The sequence below is a fragment of the Cottoperca gobio genome, chromosome 8 (assembly GCF_900634415.1).
Source record: "Cottoperca gobio chromosome 8, fCotGob3.1, whole genome shotgun sequence".
In the NCBI taxonomy this organism is placed as follows: domain Eukaryota; kingdom Metazoa; phylum Chordata; class Actinopteri; order Perciformes; family Bovichtidae; genus Cottoperca; species Cottoperca gobio.
Window position 1 is genome coordinate 10,677,636 of NC_041362.1, and position 23,984 is coordinate 10,701,619.

Sequence of the window (23,984 nt, forward strand, 5' to 3'; positions counted from 1 at the left end):
CACTGACGACGTGCTTCTCCGCAACATGCTTCAAGACTTCTTTTCATGTTATGTTCAGAGAAAAAAAGTAATTATTTATTTTTTGCCAAAGCAATTTTTCAGTCCTGTCTGAAGGCTACTGTGTGAGGTAAGCGTGACAAATAAGCAATTGGTTTATTATCCTGCGTTCCTATTAAGGCCACTGCAGTGATGTACATCTGAAGTTTGGACAGCAGGACACTAAAACTCTTTCGTGAACACATAAATCTAGTTTTCTTTATGGGAAAAGAGAGGGAAACACACCCACTCTTCCTGTCTTATTTGAATAAATAACATACTGGATATTAGCCATATTATTTAATGTTGTCAGAAGACATCCAGCTAATGAATGCTCTTTTTTGTTGAATTATTTATTGATGTTTCTTTCTGTACTGTACACATTCAAGAGGAAATACCATTAAACTAGAACAGCAACTCTGTTACCTGCCAAGACGCCCGGCTGTTTTACAGGCAACTATGAATTAACATGTTTTACGTTCAGATACGTGTGCTGGCAAAGTGTATGAGGCAGAAAGTGCCTTTAAAATAAACATTCCTCCGTATTGAGCCACCACATTTGTTGCATCAGCTATCAGGATAGAGAAAGTGTCTTTGTGCCATTACTGTGTCTGTCAAGACATGCCCTTTGTTCTCACAAGATTCGGTGTTGTTCATTTGCACAGTGATGATGAAAATATCAAACACTGCTGTTGTGTTCAGTGATGTCACAGAATGTTACGGTTCTGATCGTTGTGGATCAATAAAACCTTTTGCTTGGAAAGAGTTTGTGCGGCTTTGTCAGTGCAACTTTTAATTTTCCTCAAATAGATTACACTGCAATTATTAATACTTATCAATTGTTTAGTCTACTAAAGAGAGAATATACATTTTATTAATGTATAAAAAGTCACACATGCCCTTTATATCAATTATCAGTGATACAGAGCCAATTGTCACATGAATTTGAGACGCTGTATCAGCGAAGGTTTAAGACTCTGCAGGAAAATTAATTAATAGTTGCTGCCAATTAACAAGTTGTTTAATGTTTCCAGCTCTCTTCGTGTTTGTTATAAATGGATATTATAGTATACTTATGACACAATGAGTCCATAAGAACTAACCATTTCAACGGCATTGCAATTTATTCAATGTTAACTCCTTCAACGCTATTTACTTTTACTATAGTTTCTATATCTGAATTATTTGCAAAGAAAAAAATGAACTTTGAATTACATTTAGTGTGTCTTGTCCTAAAAGAGAGACTCGGGAAAATTGCCAAGAAACCCCAGTTATAACAAGATATAATCTTGCACTACTCTTGACCTTTGTGAATGGCCAAGGAAAAGGCCATTCAGGTTTTAAGTATAGTGCCAAAAATCAAGTTAACAAAACACCACAAGTGGAATGAAATGCACAACAATACTGCATCCGTTTATAAATGCTTTATTCATACGGGACATTGAAATCCACACAGATCCAATCCATTTCAAGTTATCAGATTCAAAATTGCATGTATAGGAAACCCCACAAGCATGTTAATGTTACAATTCCTGGTGTCAACTTGTCATGTACAGTCGCTTGGCCATTTGAGAGTCAGATTGCTGCAAAAAAGAAAAAGCAATTTTGAGTACAGTCAATTATTTAAAAACATCATCCATTTAAAGACTATGTGGGTCATGTCAGCTATAGATTATCTTCATATTAAATCAGAAGTCTAACGCATTAGAGTCATCATACATAACCAGGATATGCTAATTTATGCGCAATCAAGATACTTACCATGTTGCTATTGAAGGGATCCATCCACACCACACTCCATTTCCTGTAAATATAAAATGTCTGAGTGAACACAATAATGGAAACACACCAAAAAGATGTTAGTGGGTCAAGTCAGATTTAATATGTTAACTTCATTGTCACATCAGAAGTCTAACGCACGTTAATCATCATTCACGAACCAAAAAACTACTTATTTTTTAAAGAAATACTTACAGCCAGTCATGTTGGGCCTCAACCTGTCTCCATCTGGAAGCACACCACCCTTCTGTCCACGTGTGGCTGTGCTAGCCTCTCAGCAACCCTCCATGGATCAGTTTATCACCGGCCCTGTGGAAAGCACAACATAATGTAGGTAAGAGGAAGTATAGCATAGTATTTGGCATTTTGAAGTTAAACATTTTTTTTTTTTAATTTAAACTTACCACGTTTCCACGCCGATGCGGCCTAGTCACGCCACTCCAACATGCACCATAATGCATTATCAAATTGTGAGCAATTTGTTTGCAAACTTACTTCAGGTATCATAATACTGACTCCATAATATGCACACAAATAAGCTTTTCCTAGCCATGTTAAATACAAAAAAATCGAGTCGGACTGCTAGGACCTCAGAAAGCATGCTCTCAAGGGGTGGACTCCTGCAGAAAATGTCCCCCGGATCTATTTTATAGCGCATCCGGTGTCCTTAGGTCCTTTCTCATTGGCTTTTACTGACTCTAGCATTTCCCCTCCTCCACTCGTGTGGATATCTATCCCAAAGTCCAACCCCCACGCATTTCATTTCAGGAAGAAGCGGATCCAACGTTGTATTCGCCGCCGCTGCTGCTGCTGCTGCTGCTGCTGCTGGCCCAGTGCCTTGAACGTTACAGCGTTAATTTAAAAAGAAGAATCGTAACATCTGGTTGTAAGCCAAAACACGTTTTCTATGTAGTCAACGGCCGTCCAGACCATCTGTCTATCCCGGTTTGAGACCAGAGAATATGGACTGGATAGTGAGCAGTCGGGCCCTGTTGTGGTGCATTTTGGCGTTGCTTTGCTGCGCTGGTCTCCCACAAAAGGTAAGAGGGGCTAACTGGATAAGCTAGCTTAAGTTAGATGACACGAGCTAAACTTGACTTTTCCCTTGTTTTTTTCCTGCCCTTTTTAGTGCCACAAATATTAAAGTCCAAACTAAAATATGTGTCATTCAGTGAACCTTTTAATTTCCCATGTGTGCTGCGTGTGGTCTTGCCATGATAGAAGTAAGCTCGTATTAACGTTAGCTTGCTGGATAAAAGCACTAGTTTTGTAGTAATATGGGCTTTAGAAACCCTATAATTAACTTCACCAACATTGTATTATGAACGTAGAACACTTCCAATTCATCAGTCCAGTGTCACTAATAAAGGAAACCTTTTAGAGCATAAAAAGATGTCTGTTCGGGGACTATACGAAGTGTATGTCTCTGTGTGTGTTTATTATTGTGTTTTAAAGTTAGACTCTCCCCAACTTCCTTAATATTTTCATGTCGTCAACATCCCCCAAAGTCTTTTTTTGGCAAACTAGTGATTTTCAAGAAAAGCCATTTCAATAGTGTTACTGTTGAAACCTCGGGCATATACTTGGGTCTGTGTGTTGATGTTGTTAAGGCTTGGTGATATGTTAATATTTCTACAGCTTGCATGATAACACAACACCTCCTTATCTTTTCACAAGACTAAACACTAGTCCTTGACATGAGCAGCAAACTCAAAACTAATCAGTCAGTGTTTCTGAGTCCCGCATGGTGCAAAGGTGATGGGGCTGATGTCTTGGGGATATTGTGGTCTTTGACATTAGGGTCGCCAACAGATGGCTGTAGACATTAATACTAAAACACTCCAATCTAAACGCACATTTAAATCAAACTGAAAAAACGCTGACTCGTTGAAAGCCTTCCCCTTCCGTTGATTAGATCTCTACAGCCCTCTGATGTAAGATGCAGTATGTGCTTCATCTGTAGTCTCCCAATTAAAAAAAAAAAGTTCCACCCCAAAGCATTGCATTGTTGTGCATGATGATTCTTTTGCGGTTAGTGTGAGTTGAATAATCTACAACCTGCACCATGCCAGTGCAAAACAACCACACAAACATCTATGTCTTTGTGCACATGCAATGTGATGGGTTGCACAAATGTGTTGTCTGTAAAGGAGCAACAACTTTGCAAGGGAAGCCTGGGATACAAACATTTTTTTACCAAGGAATGTGTAAGTGAAGAATGAGATCTTTTAGTATTAGTGTCTGGCACAATTGGGGGCTGAGCCAGATGCCTAGAAGGTCTCCAGGCGGAGACATTAGCTACAAAGCTACTACTTCAGCTAAGACGAAGATTAAAGTAGTTTATAATCCCCTATCATGTCTCAGGTTCTTTTTAGCCTTATAGACAGACTGTGGGTGTGTGTGATCTACAGAGAAAATGCTCATCTCACTTCCTTTCCTTCACAATTTAGCTATTTTAAAATCAGCTGATTCTCCTTTGTATGGAGGATATGTTGATGACTAAAATCTAGCTCGCTGATGCCTCACTGTCACACATCCGTTGGCCCTTTACAACAACACTAATATCCCTTGTAAGACTTGAGACTACAATATGTCCCTCAGCTGCAATTTGTCCCATTGCTCTGTGACTATGCCCATATTTAATTTATTTACTTTTTTGCCTATTTGTGGAAATGATCCAGATTGAACTAAGTCCAGTGTTTTGCTCGTAAAAGTTGCGATCTTACACTATCTTATCACAACAGTAGATTGGCTATGCTTTGACTGAGTGTGCCTGAACCAGGGCCAACACGTGACATCCTCCCCACAGAAGCAACGCCACGCAGAGAGCAGCTGATCGACTATGTTGACAAGGAAGGTTGCTAGGAAGTGATCTTATTCACTAAAATTAAAGAATGTGAAACGTATAGACGTTAATTGGGCCTACCCTACTAAACGTCAGTTTTTCTGATGAAAAGTGGAACGTTCTCCTCACACCAACATGTCTGCAAAAATAAGCCGTTGGTTTGCCGCTTGCTTGTGTGCAGACAAAAACCAAGCAGAGGAACCAAGAAACACTTCTCTCACACATTGTAAGGTGAGGCCATATGGCGTGCGGAGATGACTGCTTTAATGCTATTTTAAGTCATACATTTTCCTTCCTCCTACTAATTTTAAAACCTTTTGTATATATGTCTGTATTTGCTTCTCTCCCCTGCCTGCATATCTAAATGAGCACATAAAAGCCTGAAAAATCAGATGATAAATGAAAATCTTTGTCTGTTTCACACACCCCGTAAGACTAAACAGTGCATCAGTGTTTCAGATTACCCCACTAATTCCTCTGGCTGTATGTAATTTAGCCACACACTTGCTGCTTATGGAGCCCACCCATTCATGTCGTCTGTCTGTTGTTGTTGGCAGTAACAAACCTTTTTTTGAGACGTTGTGAAGCAGAAAACGTCAGTTGATGACTCCTAAAAGTAACGCTCGGAAGCCTGTTTTTGTTCCACGATGCAGGACGGCCATGATGGTGACACTGGGTGGTGTGCATTTGCTCCCCCCCGTCTCATATTTTCTGACCAGTTTTTATAAGGACTTGTACAGCCACTAATCTCCTCCTTTCTCTACACATGGAGTCATCCCTTCCCTCTGTGTCTCCTACATGTGTCCAGTCTTTCTCCCATAAGGAGGCCCTCTGTCTGTCTGGCTCTTATTCTTTACCCAAACAATTCTCTTTCTTCTAAGGCGAAGGATTTGTTTCGCAGCTTCTGCCCAGGTGCTCTAAATATTGATTGGCGGGTTAATACTTCACCATCTTGAAGACATAAAAGTATCTGAACAAGGGGTTATGTGGCAGGTGTTCTACCAAAGGGCTTGTTTACACTCACTGGGAAAGCTGCCAATTACGGCGTGTCCTGTGTTCAGGTTGGTCTGCCATGCACAAGGCTGTGAAGCACCGTGACACTCCAGCCAGCTACCAGTGACGTCAGGAGTGTTGTCGTCAGTGTCCCCTTAAAGCTATGCCAGGCCTCACTGTAGAGGAGAAAGTGCAGACCTCAGAAGAACCTGCCAAGACCTTGGTTTCGCCCAGTTCTGTAGTATTATGTAACTCGCTTACGCAACATCTTTAATATTTCTGTGTTACACACACAATAAGGAAACGAGAGGGAATGCCCCGGTGTTTAAGTTTGTCAAGAAAACTTTATAACTCACTTCCTCAGTCACTGTGAGTAACCACACATTGTAAACTAGATGTTCCCGAAGCCGAACACCGTAGAATATTCAACAGTTGTCGAATATCGGTGTCTGTCCAAAACTAGGAGGCTAACAGATGGTGGGGGAGTTATTTGCTTGCGAAACCAAGAACCCTGATGAAGGTTACGGGGGGCCCAAAAACAAGTTAGTTATGATTCTCCTAGTACATTTGTGTGAGGCTTGTGAGTTTGCAGCACAGTGGGAACCGTCACAGGTGCACAATATTGACACACATGCTTGTGTAGGATGTGAGACTACAGCAGTGGCCGGTAGGCAAATGTGGACGGACCCAGTTTCCTTCTGTAGAGAGAGTGAAACTTTCAGCTTATAGAGCTGTTTTTGGCCTTTTTCGTTTCTGTTTATAACAGGCACATATTTCCAAGTGTTAAGTTTAAACTATAGAACACACAGGGAGAACGTGATTATCATGCACTGGTCACTGTGTGACCCAGAGGGACTCGGTGAGGGTGGCTGCTCTCCATGCCAAGTGCCCAGGCGTGACCCACTAACTCTGGTGGTTTGTTTGTGCCTGACCTAGGAGCACGCCAACCTCCCAGTGTCCTTATCTCCTCAAAAGTGGGGAAAAGGCTCAGAAGAGTGTCAGTTATTATAATCTGCATTATACTGTATCTATGTAGGCACTGCCTCTCGGGGATTAGTGAGCGACGTCTAATACTCCTTTAGTAAAGATGGCAGGTTTTGGTGGCATCTCTGACCCTGATAGGTGAGCCACTGAAAGTGCTAAAGAAGTGCTAATAAGCTATGTCAGATAATAAGTCGGTAAGAAATCACTTTAAAAAAGGGTGCCTAGGAAAACATTTGGCACGTCGGTAATGCCTGGAACGTGAAACTTTTTGTCCGTACTTGAAACGTACAAACGCTAATGAACAGTTCTCCCAGCCTCCACAACTCTTTTTAGTTGAGGGAAGCTCATGTGTACCAGTTGCATATAATGTTGAAGAAGTACAGAGACTGGTCAGGCAGAGTTGATTCGGTCTTCTCGTGTTTGGCGGGCAGTCGGACCTCTCGAACGCCCCCACTGGACCTCTTCCTGCACATCGGTGCCAAAGAAAACCACAAGAAGCCCACGTCTTGGTCATCGAGAGCGGCGTTTTTATAATTCCATAGTGGAGTGACTGGAGCACACATCACCCACAGTGCTGTTAATTCTGCCATAAGCCAAGTCATGAGGCTGCGTCGTGTAGCTGCCGTTGTGGTTATGGGTTCAACTGGATTTGCTGCATCATTGTTTGAGTTTTCTCTTTGGTGTCATTGACACATTTACTTCTGTCATGTAATGAATCGAGTGTTCCCATGTCTGATGTCCGAGTGGGAGTAAAGGGTTCTGGAAGGAAAGGTTCCCATATGGCCCGTCGGCCCACTATTCATCTGTGCAAAGAGAAGTTAAAGCACTCTCTTCAATCGGTTCACTGTGAAATCTGTTTTAAATAAAAAGCCAAGCCAACCGTGTAAGGTTTTGCTGGGTGGTAGAGAGTTACACGAGTGTAATGCTAAAGTTGAGAACATGCACACGGGCTCCTCTCCAGTTTGTTTACCTTCCTCCACGTTGCAACCCCCGGCATAGGTTGTTACTTTGCACCCTCTGAACTCACCCAGCGACATGCCCTCTGTTACCTCGCGAGTCAGCCCCCTCATAGTTTGCTCTGCAGCCGTCATTGTAAGGTATTGATTTGAAAAGCAGAGCAAGGTGGTACACTCCCTGGGGGCAACCCATCACCCCCAACCCCCCCTTTCAGCCAAATGCTGCTGAAAACAGGCCACAGACAGGAACGTGTGTGTGTGTGTGTGTGTGTGTGTGTGTGTCGCTAGGAGCACACATTTAGACTTAAGTGGGAGCGTACATGATCAAACATGGCTGCTTACTAATGTCTGTTCTTAATATGTTATCACTTTAATTCGTGCGGACTATAAATAAGTAGAGCGTTTTTGTTTATAGAACATCACCTTGATTTTTGTATTGTGTTTCTGCAGGGGTTTTGCAGCGCCACCACAGTTTCCCTTCCTGAAAGCCTGCTCTTTGTGTCCACCCTGGATGGAAACCTGCATGCTGTTAGCAAGAAATCAGGCTCTATCAAGTGGACTCTGAAAGAAGGTAAGAGGAGAGGACAAGAGTCGAGTGTAACCTTTTCTTGTTGTATCTGTTTTTCTCAAGTCACAGTTCCTTATTCGGGTTACATTTGCAAAAACAAAGTGCTTTTGTTGTGTTGCCACAAGGAAAACGATGAGCTCCCGTTGCTGTTTTTGAACCACAATGAGGATATTGTGTCTTTTGTCACTTTCAGGGTTAGGGTATAGTATAACACAACAAAAAGACTTTACCTAACTAAGAATTTAACTAAGTGGGGTCCACATGTGTCACTTGGTTTTATTGTTATCTGAATGGGTCTATTTACTGTATTTAAAATGAGTCTCCACGATGTTAATGTGAAGGGGTGTCGACACCAGCAGAATTTAAACCAAGGTTAGTTTATCCCAGCAATGCTTCTAAACATGGTCGTAAAACAGGCATTTTCAAATATGGCCAGTTGAGAAATAAAAAAGTTACTTAAAAAAAAAAACTCAAAAGCATACACCTGTAGTTAATTTGGTCAATTTAGCTTTTTATTGGTATTATTGACTTAGTTAGTTATATAGTTTTGTGGGAGTAAGCTGAGGGAAATGCTTCTGGATGTTGTGTTAGCTAGGCACAGAAACTGGGTAATTATTAACCGAGAGAGGGGCAGAAATAGTCTGTAATCAAGGTCAGAGTGGGCAAGAGTAAGCAACTTTGCTGTAATGTCACCTGCACACAGCGTGCACTATGGTTACCAGGGTAATGTAGGAACTAGACACTTGGGAATTACATGAGATAAGATCACCCAAGGGTTTTCAGAAAACCTGTGCTGAAGAGGTCCAAGACATTTTCAGTTGTTTCAGTAAGTGAACTCTTTCTTAGAATGACAATTGAAGAATGTTCCTGTTCTAAACTGTACATTATCTCACATTTTTACAGATTGTATAAGATATTAAAACTATTCTGGTTTGAACCCACAAGTCCTGGTTAGGTCCACCTAATACCCATGTCATTAATAATCAGAGCCATAGGCAGCTTCCCCCGCATCATCTGTTTTTCCTGGAAGAGCTATTGAATATAAATTTGACCAGTTCTGTACCAGGCTCCCCACACACCTGTTGTTGTGCTCTACTCAGGCAACCATACACCCACAGAAGGAGGGGGAAGCAGAAATCTTTCCCCTTGACCGAGACCGTACAACTCAGCCCACGTGCATTTCCTCTCGCTGTTTGCTTATCACTTGCTGTCGGCTTTGCAAACATTTAGTTGTATACCAGCTAATCGGTGTTTGCGTAATTTCTATGAAACCATCTCACCGCCTTCTGCAGTTACACATAACTGAATGCTGATGCTTATTGAGCACAAGAGACGATGGCGGTGTTCAGACCTGGTATTAACATGCATCTTTTGTGATCCGATCACAAGGGCACAGCTCTGAGTACGTCACTTTACACCTAGCAATAGAATCCACATGTGTCTGGAGTGACCATTTGTGATCCGATCTCACTTCCCTTATTGGAGTGTTGTGTCTGTATACATTTCAGTTGTTACTCACAAAAACCATACGTTACATTACACAACATCCAAAACACAAGATTCACTCGGTTCTTCTTCTTCTTTTCTTTGTGACATGAGAAATACTTTCAAAGTACTAATGTTTCAAAATGCACAGAGTGTATGACGCTGTGGACGACGCTAGCGACTGAGCGTTTGCTTTCGCCTACGCAGAGGACGTCTGTTGAGCAGGTGGTCAATCAATATGACCCAGGGCGCTTTTGCGTACACACTGCTAAAACCACCTCCCAATGTGGTCCGAGCGATCGTGTCTCAATGTGTCTTTGGCGCATTCACACCTGTATTTACAGCTGTCCACTTGTGATGGGATGTTAGTGCCTAGTCTTAACAGGGCCATTGACCACCTTCAGGTAATCCTACGCCTCCCCCCCCCCTGCTATTGTTGACCCCTTCAGGCGCTTCCACAGAGATCAGCACCACCTGGTCCACACCCTGTATGTTCTGTAGGGAGGTGTGTGTTTGTCTAATCGCAATGGAGGTTAGGGCCTCACGCTTTGTCTTTGTCTTAAAGAGCTATTGTTTTGTTTTCAGAGTGAAACATGCAGATGAACAGTAGGTGTTTTTAAGTGCAGGTATTAAGAATGACAAATGTAAAACAGACATAACAATAGAAGAAAACCCCCCAAATGATCCTACACGTTTTATGGAAGAGGCAGCAATGCAAACTCATTTGCAAAACGTATTATTTTATTTATGCATTTACTGAAAGCTGTTGGCAGACATGACTGTTTGCCTTTCATGTTTGCTCCCCGGGAACTTGTCTTCATTTGGACTTTGTGTTCTGTGCGGTTGAATGTCACAGATGGCATTCTCTTACTCAACAGCTTCTGGCCACGGTTTCCATTGTTGGTTGATATTCTTGTCAGTCCTGACCTGCGCCTTGTCTCCTTTTCTCTCCTCACAGATCCAGTTCTTCAGGTCCCCACACATGTGGCAGAGTATGTATTTTCGCAGTTACTTTCTGCATGGGTGTATATATAAATATTCTTGTGCACTGCACCTCTCTGTAACAAAAGGTGCTGAAGGCAAATTGTTGTGGTAACCTGTTGTGCTTTTCTTATCTGTCACTCCCTCCATTGAGATGTGATTCATCTTCTTAAATCTTAACCCTAGACCTGCCTTTCTGCCTGACCCCAACGATGGCAGCCTGTACTCTCTGGGAGGAAAGAACAACGAAGGCCTCACAGTAAGAGGAAATCATTTTTCTATAATCGCCCCTGTTTAATGAGACACTGTTCAGTTCCCTATTCTGTATAAAAACCATATCCTCTCACCATATGTGTATATAAGTCATGCTGCAGGTGCAACTGTGGTGCATGCATGATGTTCCCCATATACTGTTTTGACACAGGACATACAGCATGTTATGGTTATCTAACGTTCATTCATTTTGCTGCAACAGAAATTACCGTTCACTATCCCCGAGTTGGTCCAAGCTTCTCCCTGTCGCAGCTCTGATGGCGTACTTTACATGGGTAAGGCTAATTCTCAAATAGGAATTCTACTGTGCCTCGTCCAGGTCCCAGTGCGTCTCCTCACATTAAATGAGCGGATGTTATCGGGATACCTTTCAGTTCAACACAGACTGCGGTCGTAGCCTGTGCTCTTTTGAATTTGAAACGGTTAACGGTGGGAAGGTAATCTGCCGCAGTGACTGTGCCATTGTTCAAAGTGAAGCGGGTGACATTTGCCTCCCCACAGACATCATCAGTGAAGCTTTTGTTTTCATTCAATTCAATAAAGCTGCAGCTGGAACAAAGCATTTTGGAGACGCAAAGGTTCGAATTCTAACTCCTTTCATTTCAAACATGAACAGATGTGTGACATTTTTGCCAAGTAGAGTTTGTTGGAGTTATCGGGCCAAACCATCATCTGGACTCTATGACGTGGCCTTTTCCTGATTTATGGTGTTTGCATTCATCTTTAATCATCTATGAATAGTACATTACTGCCGCTCCCTGCATTGACAGAATAAGCAAGATGCCGGTGCTAAGAGGCCATGATGGGTTGGTCGTCTAATGATAGAGTAGTAACACCCATAACTGTGAAGGCTGCATGTTATGTGTCCTTGACTGCACTCGTGCACTGTTTTGGCTGTTTTGGCGTGAGTGTGTTTGCATTATATCATTTGACCCTAGTTTGGGCAAAACCACAAAAAGCCCTTTAACAGAAAAGGGGAAGAAAGTAGAAAAAGTAAGAGTAGAGCATTGCGATGTGTAAAGACGGTGAAAAGTGAAAAATCCTATGTATATCCGCCCATGGATTTGGATCTTCTTTAACGTTTAACTCACACCAAGTTTCGTGAAAACCTTAAAACACAACCTCCTTGGTACAGAACAACCTATTCAATAAATATTAAATGAAGTAGTTTTATAAATATGATTCTTATGAAGCTGAAGTCGAGAGAAATATGAACGCTGTCATCATGGCAGAGGTAATTAATTGTGTCTGTATGTGCTCATGTCCAGGTAAGAAGCAGGACTTGTGGTATGTTGTGGACCTGTTGACTGGTGAGAAGCAGCAGACCTTGACTTCCTCCTTTGCTGAGATGCTGTGTCCCTCTTCATCACTTCTCTATCTGGGACGCACAGGTAAAAACAAAACTAATCCAGCAAGACAAGTTCCACCTGTTTTTCCCCGCCCTAATCTTGCAAGATTTATTTACTCAGATTACCACTGCAGCCCATCCAAGTCAATTGTTGATTTTTAATCTGGTTAATCAACAGTCCTATTTGTCGTGCATGCTGTAACCCTTCTAATCTTCTCCTATCCTCACCTCAACAAGACTAATTTTTTTTTCCTTTGTGAAAATGGTTCATCTCCCTGTTAAGAGTACACCATCACCATGTATGACACCAAGAACAGAGAGCTGCGCTGGAATGCCACCTATTCTGACTATGCCTCGACCCTTCCTGATGATGTCACCAAATACAGTAAGACTCTTGGACACGCGCTCGCTCTTTCATCACGTTTAGTTTCTGACAGACTGTGCTCATCACTTGCCCGCTCTTCGGTTCCCCCCACAGAGATGGCTCATTTTGTGTCCAACGGTGACGGCCTTGTGGTGACGGTGGACAGCGACTCATGGAGACGTTCAGTGGGTGCAGAACTATAACTCTCCGGTGGTGGCCATGTATATCTGGCAGCGCGAGGGCCTCCGCAAAGTTCCCCATACTAATGTGGCCGTGGAAACCCTGCGTTACCTCACTTTTATGTCTGGAGAGGTTGGCCGCATCACACAGTGGAAGTACCCGTTTCCCAAAGAGAATAAGCCCAAGAACAAGTTCATGTAAGCATACCAAGTGTTAACTATCCCTTTTCTTTGCTTTTATGATTGTTACTATTTCTCATTTGGATACATGTCTTACTCTAGAATGCCATTCAGGGGAAAAACATTGGCCAAACAACTTCTACCTATTAATCCTCGGGCCCAATTTACTGAAAGGGTGAAATCAAGATGTGCTTTTGTAAGATGTGAGATTGCTTAATGTGGGGATAGTCTAGACATGTCATATCTAACAAGTGGGTGCTAGCAGGCCTGGTTTCAGCTCTGGTTTCACGCTGCAGTACGGTTTTATTTGTATATGTTGTGTTCACACCTGCTTCTGTTGGAAAGGACAAACGGGACTTTCAGTGGTTGAGCCACTGTGAAGGTTTCGGCCGCTTAGAGAGATGATGGAGAACTCTGAAAGTCCTTCTTCATTTTGAGTCTGTTATACACTCCAGATGTGTTCAAAATCGTATCCTGTCTCACTTCTATTTGGCGTGGAATATTCATCTGTATTTTCGAATGCAAGCAGGTTGACTCAAATTTGTTTTGTTTTTCAGGGCCACTTTGTACGTGGGAAAATACTCCACCAGTCTTTATGCCTCTTCCTCCCTGGTGCACGATGGAGTCACTGTGGTGGTGAGTGACCGTTACATGTGTATCTTCATGTAGGCAAAACCCAGTCCTTATCAGGAAGACATGGACATAGAATATGTGCAGGTTTTGTAGTGAGTCAAAGTGTATCTACTTGTTTTATGATTTCATAATCTGTCTTCATCTTTGGTTAGTGGTTTCCAGGTGAGCCAGTTTGTTTGAATACATCCTGTTCCAGTTGTGTCTTAGCTTGTGCTGCCTGCGTCACTTTGCCTCTCTGGCCTGGTTCCAAGGAATAGTAGTTTACTGTTACAAGAAAGACTCTTTAATTGATCAGGAACAAATGCACGGATGCTCTGTAACTGCAGTATTACTATTGTGTATATCATTTCTTAAAATGCAAAACTAAAGAAGAAAAGCTTTTTTTACAGTTTTCTTTCGTAATCCTGTGAGGCATCTGATAGGAAATGCATCTGACTTCCTCAATTGTGTGTGTGTGTGCACACAGCCTCGTGGCAGCACCTTCCCCATGCTGGAGGGTCCTGACAGCCGAGAGACTGAAGAGGACAAGGAGTGCGTCATCACACCCAGCACCAGTGTCAACCTCAACCCTGCGGATCGGGAGCGAAACCGTATGAACTTCATGAGGAACTACCTGCTCCTCATAGGTACTACTTCCGTTCACAAATCACAAAGTAATATCCGGTATAAACGACACACTCTGATGTCACGGTGAGGGAGAGAGTTTCAGGGCCACTACTTATAAAACTGGAAAAAAGTCTTCACTAACAATTCATGTGCAAGGCTTTGATATATTAAAAAGGTTATTAAAGTCCAGGGCATTGAATGGGCCACTGTGCTGTGTTTCACTGCCCTCTGCTGGATGTGAATATACGTTCGACAGCATTATATCTGGTTTAGATCTGGAATTAAATCATTGATCATTAAGAAGTTTATCCCTGCCTTTCAGGTCATCATGAGACGCCCCCTGAAGCTCACACCAAGATCCTGGAGAAGTTCCCAGACAGCTTCCCTCGCAGTCAAGGCAACGTCATCCCTCCTACTCCTGACAAGAAGGTCGAGGAGGTGTGTGTTTTGTGTCATGAGATATTTAGTTTAGAAGATTTTTCTGATATCAAAAGATTTGTGCAGATTTTTCTCACTCTCTTCCCTCCCGTCTTCACTTTGTAGAAGGTGAATGATAGCGGTATGGATGATGGCCCCCCTTCTCCTCAGCCCGATACATCCATCCAAGAACCTGGGACCAGTGGTCGTACTGTGCGTCCAGAGGCCCCGGTGGACTCTATGCTTAAAGACATGGCCACCATCATCTTCTCCACTTTCCTCCTGGCTGGCTGGGTGGCTTTTGTGATCACTTACCCCAAAGTAAGTCAAACATCACCACCTAGTGGACTGTTGAGTCTCTGCAACTACCTAGTGATGATAGAAAATCTTGCAAATGTTGAAAGAGGACTATAAGTCACAAATCCGCTAGTGCTGATAATGGATGCACGATGATATCGGCTTTAAAATAAAAATATCGGCTCGCAATGAACATTTCTGCCGACTATAAATGATTCGCATGAGACGGGAACCGGTGACTAAGCAGGTGCAACAAGTTTGTCTGCAGTGTGGATTTCCACTTTAGCACAGAAAAATCTACTAAAATATCTTTTACAATTTTAAGGATTAAGCCACATAATGGGCTCCTATTTTTTAATAATTCAATTAATATATCTAGTATAAAGCATATGTACTCATTTCAATTAGTAATAATAATAATATGTTAATTCCACTACAGGAGAGACTTTTATGTTCTCTGCAATTAGGTGGAGAAACAAATGTGCATATACAGTGCTGCTTAAAGGTTTGTGTGTCCCTTGAGCAGTTTAGAGTTTTTGTTGTTTTACCATGATTTTCTTATTTTATCATCACCAGATTTCTATATATGAAATGTCAGGTTTATGTTGCATGTACTTGTTTAGAAGGAATTGTGTGAGTAGCCAAAAAACTGCATGAAATATGGGATTAGTGTATGTGAACCCCCAGCTTCATTGGTAACGTTCATGGGTGCTTATTTAGTCAAGTAAGCAAACCAATCAAATGAGACATTCTTAGGAAAAGTGTTGGGCATCACAGATTAAAAGAGAGGAAACCAAGCAAACTACTGTAGTGCCAAGGTGTACTCACACAGAACAACAATGCAGAGAGAAAATGAGATATCAGAGGACATCAGGAAGAAGGTACTGACAGCCCATCAGTCTGGGGAAAGCTATAAGACCATCTCCAAAAGATTCTAGCTCCATCCATCCACTGTAAGACAAATCATTTACAAATGGAGAGGATCCAACATGACCGCATCTCTGCCTAGAAGTGGACGCCCATCAAAACTATCACCAAGAAAAATAAATCAGGGTAAAAGCCAACCCACACATCACCTCTGGAGAGTTGCAGACCTCTCTGGCAGCATCTGAGCTAAATGTACATGTGTCTACAATCAGACGAAAGTTGAATAGACATGACATTCATGGAAGGGTTGCTAAAAGGAAGCCTCTGCTCTCAAGAAAGAACAGAGCGGCCCATTTCAACTTGCCAGAGAGCGCTTGGACCAGAGGCCTTTGGAAGTCCATTCTCTGGACAGACGAGTCCAAGAAATGTGAAGGTCTGGTGCTGCTTTTCTGCTTCCGGACCTGGACGACTCCATATTATCCAGGGAAACATGAATTCTCAGGCCTATCAACAAATTCTTGATCAGAATCTCCTGCCATCAGTCAGAGAGCGGAAGCTGGGCCGAGAATGGGTTCTGCAGCAAGACAACGACCCAAAGCATACGAGCCAAACTACCAAGGAATGGCTTAAAAGAAAGAGGATTCGTACTCTGGATTGGACTGGTCAAAGTCCGGACCTCAATCCAATAGCAAGGTTGTGGCCAGACCTGAAAGCGGGCGGTACATGCCAGATGTGCCTCCGACCTCTCTCAACTGGCTTCTGCAAGGAGGAGTGGACAGAAATCCCCAACAGCAGATACGAGCGACTGATCCGGGGTTACAGAAGACGTTTGGTTGAAGTGATGGCTGCAGAAGGAGGCGTCACAAGCTACTAACTAAAGGGTTCACATACGTATGCGCAGGTCAAGAGTTCAGTTTTTGTGAGATAAACCATTTTTGTTGAATAAATAATGAAAAATCATAATTTTTCTTTGTTTGTGTCCATTATTTGGAAAGTCTGCTTTACAAATTGGGGTTTGGATGTACATTTAATAAGGCTATTTTACATTTTTGTACAAAAACAATGACCATGTCTGGGGGTTCACAAACTTTCAAGCAGCACTGTATTGGCAGCGGCAATCGGCTAAAATTAGATCAACATTAGGCCCATCAGATATCGGCAAAAATCCAATATTGTGCCTCCCTACTGCTGATTTAAACTTTTGTTATTCTTCGAGCCTCAGACATGATCTCCTCTCTCTCTCGCCACAGAGTGTTCACAAGCAGCAGCAGCTGCAGCACCAGGAGTTCCAGAGACAGATGGAGGAGAAGTTGGAGCTGCTCCAGAGACAGCAGCCATTCCCCCCTGCTGACGTGGGCCTGGGTTTGGCCCCAGACAGCGACTATCTGGAGGTGGCCCGAACTCGCTCCGAATGCTCAGACCACAGCAGCCCTAATGTCACCCCCCGCGCCTCCAACCACTCCAACCTGTCTGTGTCTGAACTGGGAAGCTCTGCCAATGAGCACGAAGATGGAGGTAAAAGATTGAGAAGTTAAGATTACGTGCGCACACTTTGATTGTACTTTTGAACAATTTCAACCCAGTTTTCACTGTCCAATGATGCGCTTGTCTTACCAGAGGAGGACTCCAATATTGTCCGAGTGGGCAACATAACCTTCCGTCCCAAAGAGGTCTTGGGTCATGGTGCTGAGGGCACCATTGTTTACAAGTAAGTCTGGAAAAACCTGTCAACCAGTATTCATGATAACCTTTTGTCTAGTTTGTAAAATACTGAAATAACATCACAATGTTGTATTGCCATCGTTTCTCCACAAGGGGTCAGTTTGACAACCGTGCAGTTGCAGTGAAGAGAATTCTCCCAGAGTGCTTCAGCTTTGCAGACCGGGAAGTCCAGCTGCTGAGGGAGTCGGACGAGCACCCGAATGTCATCCGCTACTTCTGCACCGAGAGGGACCGTCAGTTCCAGTACATCGCCATTGAGCTGTGTGCCGCTTCACTTCAGGAGGTAACGAGTGGCTTCATAGATGACCTTTTGAGTCTGGGAGAAGTTGAGTTAATTGTGTGTTCAGCAAAACTCAAGTATTTTGCTAATAGCAGCCCATACGGGACTAAATGATGCTTCCTTAATGATACCTTTTTGTGTCCGTGGCATGCAGTTGTACTCCCACTGTAAGTGTACTATATGATTTTTAAATTGTCAATAAGTGAATGAAATAGCCGTGATTATTAGTTTTGATGTCATGCATGGAGCACTAAAACTACAGAAAGGACTTCTCATGCTGAAATCAATTTGGTTCTTTACACATATTCAATGTGAAAATGAGACATCGTGTTATAATTATTGGACTACACTGACTTTGGTCTTTCATCTCTAGTATGTGGAGAGGAAGGATTTTGAGCATCATGGACTCGAGCCGGTTATGCTTCTTCAACAGACCATGTCAGGACTGGCCCACCTGCACTCTCTTAACATAGGTATCAATCACTGAATACAAAATGCCTTTCTCGTTCTCATTATTATTATTATTATTATTATTATTATTATTATTATTATTATTATATTTATTAGCCGTTTTGTATTGCCAAACATCTGCGCCACTAAAGTAACCTCTCACCTTCATACTTTCCCTTTTTAGTCCACAGAGACCTGAAACCCCACAACATCCTGGTGTCCATGCCCAATGCCCACGGTCGTGTGCGGGCCATGATATCAGACTTTGGCTTGTGTAAGAAGCTGGCAGTGGGCCGCCACAGTTTCAGTAGAAGGTCTGGTGTGCCGGGCACTGAGGGCTGGATCGCCCCCGAGATTCTCAGTGAGGACTGCAAAGACAACCCGGTGAGTCGGTGGTAGAGTAGAAGCACTCTCGCGTAGGGATGGGGCGATTTTTATAGGATTCCATGGCGATGAGAAACACTCCATTGTGGATGTATCGTAGCGTGCCAGAGGGGGAACGTGAAGACAACAGTTTTCATTGTTTATCTGTTTACATTGAATGTTTTCTGTTTAGTAGTTATCAGGTCCTAGAGACACAACCCTAACAAATGAAAAAAACTTGAAAAAGCTGTCTAGCTTGCTATCATGGTAGAGAAAAAATAAAGCTTGATTTATAAAAATTAATTAAAAAAATAACAGGAATTATGTGAGAAAGAAAAACTCTCACAATGCTATTTATAAAAAATAAATTATTAATGCAGGGAGACCTTTATGATGTATGAATACCTTATTTAAGATTGTTTGTTTTTTTACTAAAAGAAAGATGCGTCCTATCTGTGATGTAATAAAAACATTTGTTTCTTAACAAAATGGAAGTTAAATGGATCCCAGTGTGTTTAACAGTTTTAAGGACATTTTGATTTGATTATCGGGTTAATATCATGAATCTCAATTATGTTGGCCAGAACAATCGTGCCATGGAATTTTCCTATCATCCCATGCCCACTCTCAGGTGTTTAGAAATATTGTTGGTTGTCAGAATTCACAAAATACGCTTTTGAAAATGCGCACAATGACTGTGTCTAGAAGTCTGATGTATAGATTAAATAAAGAAACAAGCTATAGTTGACGACACAGAACGATTATCTAAGAAGCTCAAATGTTCTCCAGTTTTGACAGAACAGAACTCTTAAAACTGTCCAAAGGGTGAATGTGGAGCCCAAAAGGAGCATTAATTGACCTAATTAAACCAACACTAGTTTACATAACTTGTATACAAAGATATTTGGTGGTAAATGTATGTTTCATTACACGCCACACTGACCTCCATCCTCTCCTTCTCTTGTCCCTTGCAGACCTGCGCTGTTGATATCTTCTCTGCTGGTTGTGTGTTCTACTACGTGGTGTCTCAGGGAAGCCATCCCTTTGGCAAGTCTCTGCAGAGGCAAGCAAACATCCTCCTGGGCACATACAGCCTCGACCATCTGCAGACTGACAAGCACGGTGAGGACTAAAACTTTTGCACAACTATAGGAATGCAGTTGGTGGGTAACGTAGATTAGTAATGGCGGGGAGGGTTTAAAAATGTATAAACAATGTATGCCACATGGTCACACCCTGCAATGCACATTTTCAGAACCAGCATGTTTGTGTCATTTATCAGAGGACATTGTAGCCAGAGCTCTAATAGAACAGATGATGAGCATGGAGCCCCACAGGAGGCCTTCAGCGGAGAGCGTCCTCAAACAACCTTTCTTCTGGAGTCTGGAGAAGGAGCTGCAGTTCTTTCAGGTCAGCTGTTTCCTTATCTGACACTTTATCTTCTTATTGTATAGACCACATAAGGCTGTTTACTGTTGAGCTATTGCAGACTAGTCAGTACACACACACACTCACACACTCACTCAGATGGCTTCGAAAATGTATAAATTCTCATGTATGTTTTTTGCTTGGATTTATCATTAATAAAATAAATATATCATGCATAAACAGCTAATTCTTCATATGATCTACACCACATAATGTATGAACACCATATTTATAGCCACATATCAACCTGCAGAACTTCATTGATGTGCTATATTATAGATTTGTCAGTCATATCCAAATACTTTATCATAGTGGCTTTTGCTTGCACCCTCATTCATTCAAATGGGACCCATTCCCTTTTTTAAAAGCTTGTTGCGTAAGATAATGTTCTGAATGAGAATGAAACTGCCTGGCATATACATTGAAATTACTTTTTTTTTGTGATTGCGTGCAGGACGTGAGCGACAGAATAGAAAAGGAACCGCTGGACGGACCAATCGTGAGACAGCTGGAGAGAGGAGGGAGGGCTGTTGTCAAGAGTGACTGGAGAGAGCACATCACAGTGCCACTGCAGACGGGTATGAAACTGAAATGTGTACAACGTGTCAAATATAAGCTCCTGGTCTCCCCCTCCCTGTTGAACAATAGTCTTCTTGTGGAAGTATTTCAGTTGCTCTGAATGCTGTAGCCTGGCAACACAAAACGTAGAGGATGACGACACAAACTGGTTCTTTGGACTTTTTGTTGACTTAGCAAATGGCACTGCTGTAGCCATGAACTGAGCAGGTGTCTTTCTTTTGGGAAAATACAGACTGAGATCATTTCATACTTCATTGCATATTAGAACATAGTATAAGTGTACTCATGTTGTTTCTAGATTTAAATAACAACTACCTTTTTTAAAAACTAATTGTATTATATTTGCCATACTTGGTTTTGTTATGCCACCCTATTTATTTATTTATTTATCATTCACTTGAAGTAAGTCTGAGGCCAGATGACAAACTGTTTGCGTACACAGTTTTAGTCGTGACTCTACACAGACTGACTCTAAGCATGCACATTCTTTTTCTCAAATGTGTAAAGCTGTGACGTCTGATTCAGTTTTTAAAAATCGCAATCATTGTGGAACTAGGCGCACATGCACAAGCCCAAAGTTCTCCATAAATGGTTGTAGAAACGGGCATAAAGATCTGTTTGCATGTCGATACTTGTGCCTGCTCCACCGCTCATTAGACCTGTCAATGTGAAGAATAGCGAAGAAGTGCAATTAACCGGATTGTGTTGCGTCGGCAAAGTTCTCCAACAGAGTTGCCAGAGTAGCTGTGATTACACACGGCTGTGTGCTATTTATAGCGCTCATACCACTGATTTATCACATGTACCTTTCAAACCATAGTTGCGGTGATTCCTCGATCATCCTCAATAAATGTCAGAAATATTATCAATGATTAATTTCTAGAGGTAATGTGGTGATTGACTTTACAAAGGGCTTCATAATTCAATTCCATTCACACGGAAACATTGGCTCAAATGTAAAGAATAAGAACGATAAAATGTTTTGATGAAACGTGGAGAACTCATGCATCTCAACTATGTTGTATTTCCAAAATGGCTCTGATCAGTTTGGGTATTTCAGTAACAGGATGAAATAAAAAGACGGCTCTATCAAGTCAGAACTTCCTGTCTATTGGTTTCTTGTTGGATAATAATCAGGGATTCATTCTGTCTCTCTCTTCCTTTGGCAGATCTGCGAAAATTTCGCTCCTATAAGGGTGGGTCAGTCAGAGACCTGATGCGTGCAATGAGAAACAAGGTAGGGCATTGTCACGTTTTCAATTGAAAAGAAACAGATCTCTACGATTGGACTTAACACTTGACCTTCCTTCAACAGAAACATCATTACCGAGAGTTGCCTGCTGAGGTACAGGAGACTCTGGGCTCCATCCCTGATGACTTTGTCTCCTACTTCACGTCCCGCTTCCCCCACCTGCTAATGCACACATACCTGGCCATGCGGAGCTGTGCGTCCGAGAGGCCGTTCCTGCCTTACTATACTGCAGAGCAGCTTGCAAAAACACAGGCCCAATACACGCACGTCGGGCCACAAAGACAAACTGAGCCATGTACTCAACCCCTGCCAACACACACATCCTCACCCTCCTCACAACCCCAGGATCCTACACATTCTTCACAGCCGGTGCAGGTCCCTCACACAACGCCTGCTGAATCGGTGCCCTCCTCTTCACCAGATGAGCCTGTATCTCCACATTTGCCAGTTGAGACGGTGCAGCCAGCAGCACCAGCACTGTCCACACAGACGGACTTGCACAGTCTAACAGTGAACCCAACATTTGCCTCAGAATCGCCTGCAGATCCTCTCGGCCAAGAAGAATCCAGTCAGTCTGAGGCGCTCACGCCGCCAGATCCTTCGACACTGGATAATGAATCGGTGTGAACTGAACCAGAGCCAGGTGGACCCCGCACAGACGGGAGCATTGCCTTCAAGAGTGGACACCAAGTGGGACTCAGTTGCTGCACCGTGAGCTGGTGAGGACCAGGCCTGCAGTGCCTGGGATCCACTGCTGGGTGCAGCAGCTGCACCCTCAATTAAGTGCCTTCCGCTCACCTGGGTTAAAATGTTCCCCAACAGAACCGTCCACTAGTCTATCTCTGCCTCGTGGAAGTCAGATAACCAACCGGGTGATGCCGGACTTTATCTTGTAGCTGGACTGAGCAAAGAGATTTTTTTTTAAACTTTATATCGGCATGTCCAAAAAAGTGTTTGTCCCAAAAATATCTGGCCTCTATTGTGTGAAACATGTCTGGATGTTGTTGGATAGTTTTTTTGTTTTTTTTTATAGTTCAATGTTGTATTTCTGAGCGAGCCTCTTCACTGCACAGATTCTGTATGTATATTTTTGTATGGACTTGAGTCGGAGTTTGGATCATGGGTGATTAATCATATTGTGGCCGATGTGCCTTTTTTTTTCCTTTTCTTTCTTTTTTTTTAAATATCACTGTGCTGTATGGCTACAGATCTTTAAAATTGACTATGCTAAATGTGCTTGATTCCAGTTAATGCTGGACTACTTCTCTTTAGTCAAGACTATTGTGCTGACTCGGTAAGAGTGGACTGCTCCGAAGGGTGTTCAGGGTGGCATCTGAAATAAAGTGGGTCATTTTATTCTAATGATATTATGTAGTCAAATATGAAATCCGGCTGCAGAACTTGTGTCTAATAACTTTTTTCAAGGGTGTCAAAGTGAAGTTAATGACTTGCACATTAAATTCTATTTTTTTTTTTATACTAAGATTTTGTTGTCTATTGATCTTGCTGCATCAAAAGATGGGGATTGGGAACATGTGGAATATTTAACTACAGTCCCAGTGCCTTAAAGACTCTACAGTCAAGTTAACATTGTTGGAGTAGCACACAGCGTGTCCTTTGTCTCCGTTTTGTAGCATTACCAGGCATTTTATTGCAAGCAAATGAAGCATGCCGCTAGGGAAAAGGGAAAGCACAATAACAAAGAGCTGTACAGAGCCAGTGTATGCATCACTGTACTGTCCTAAAGGAACACACTGACATGCATGTTAATATATCTAATATCAGGCTGTAAACTGATGCATAGAAATGAACTAAAATGCAATTTGGCAAGAAACAAAGTTACATTTGCACATTGGAAACGTGCTTGTTTAACATCAATATCAGTTCTATCTCGGTACGCTCGGTCCAGAGAGGTTTGGGACGTGTTCACATCACTTTGTTCAAAGATTGGAAACGGGAGCCTGTACAAGTGGTCCGGGTATCTGGTCAGGATTTCCCTCGGCTCCATTCATGTGGTGTCTTGAACATGTTAATAAAACAATTATTTGTAAAACACTAACGCTGCTAACGCCCAATGATATAACCTGCTGGGGCAGTTCTGTTCATACGTGTGCTATCT

The 23,984-nt window shown here is 42.4% G+C and overlaps 1 protein-coding gene and 1 long non-coding RNA gene across 2 annotated transcripts; one reads left to right on the forward strand and one right to left on the reverse strand.

Moving 5' to 3' along the window:
• Positions 1–1,448: 1,448 nt before the first annotated feature.
• Positions 1,449–2,447, reverse strand: LOC115012618 (uncharacterized). Its single transcript, XR_003832709.1, has 4 exons — positions 2,220–2,447; positions 2,011–2,124; positions 1,798–1,840; positions 1,449–1,619 (listed from the first exon to the last, which is right to left on the reverse strand). It is a non-coding gene; the product is annotated as an uncharacterized LOC115012618 (long non-coding RNA).
• A 330-nt stretch (positions 2,448–2,777) lies between these two features.
• Positions 2,778–23,348, forward strand: ern1 (endoplasmic reticulum to nucleus signaling 1). Its single transcript, XM_029438221.1, is given in 23 exon segments — positions 2,778–2,855; positions 8,044–8,164; positions 10,605–10,638; positions 10,814–10,886; positions 11,103–11,175; positions 12,169–12,291; positions 12,532–12,633; positions 12,727–12,785; positions 12,787–12,989; positions 13,529–13,607; positions 14,071–14,230; positions 14,533–14,648; positions 14,754–14,948; positions 17,042–17,306; positions 17,409–17,499; positions 17,607–17,796; positions 18,167–18,266; positions 18,428–18,627; positions 19,581–19,728; positions 19,889–20,016; positions 20,489–20,612; positions 21,783–21,850; positions 21,929–23,348. Coding segments are annotated over 23 exon segments (3,294 nt in total). The 3' UTR covers positions 22,493–23,348.
• The last annotated feature ends 636 nt before the right edge of the window (positions 23,349–23,984 follow it).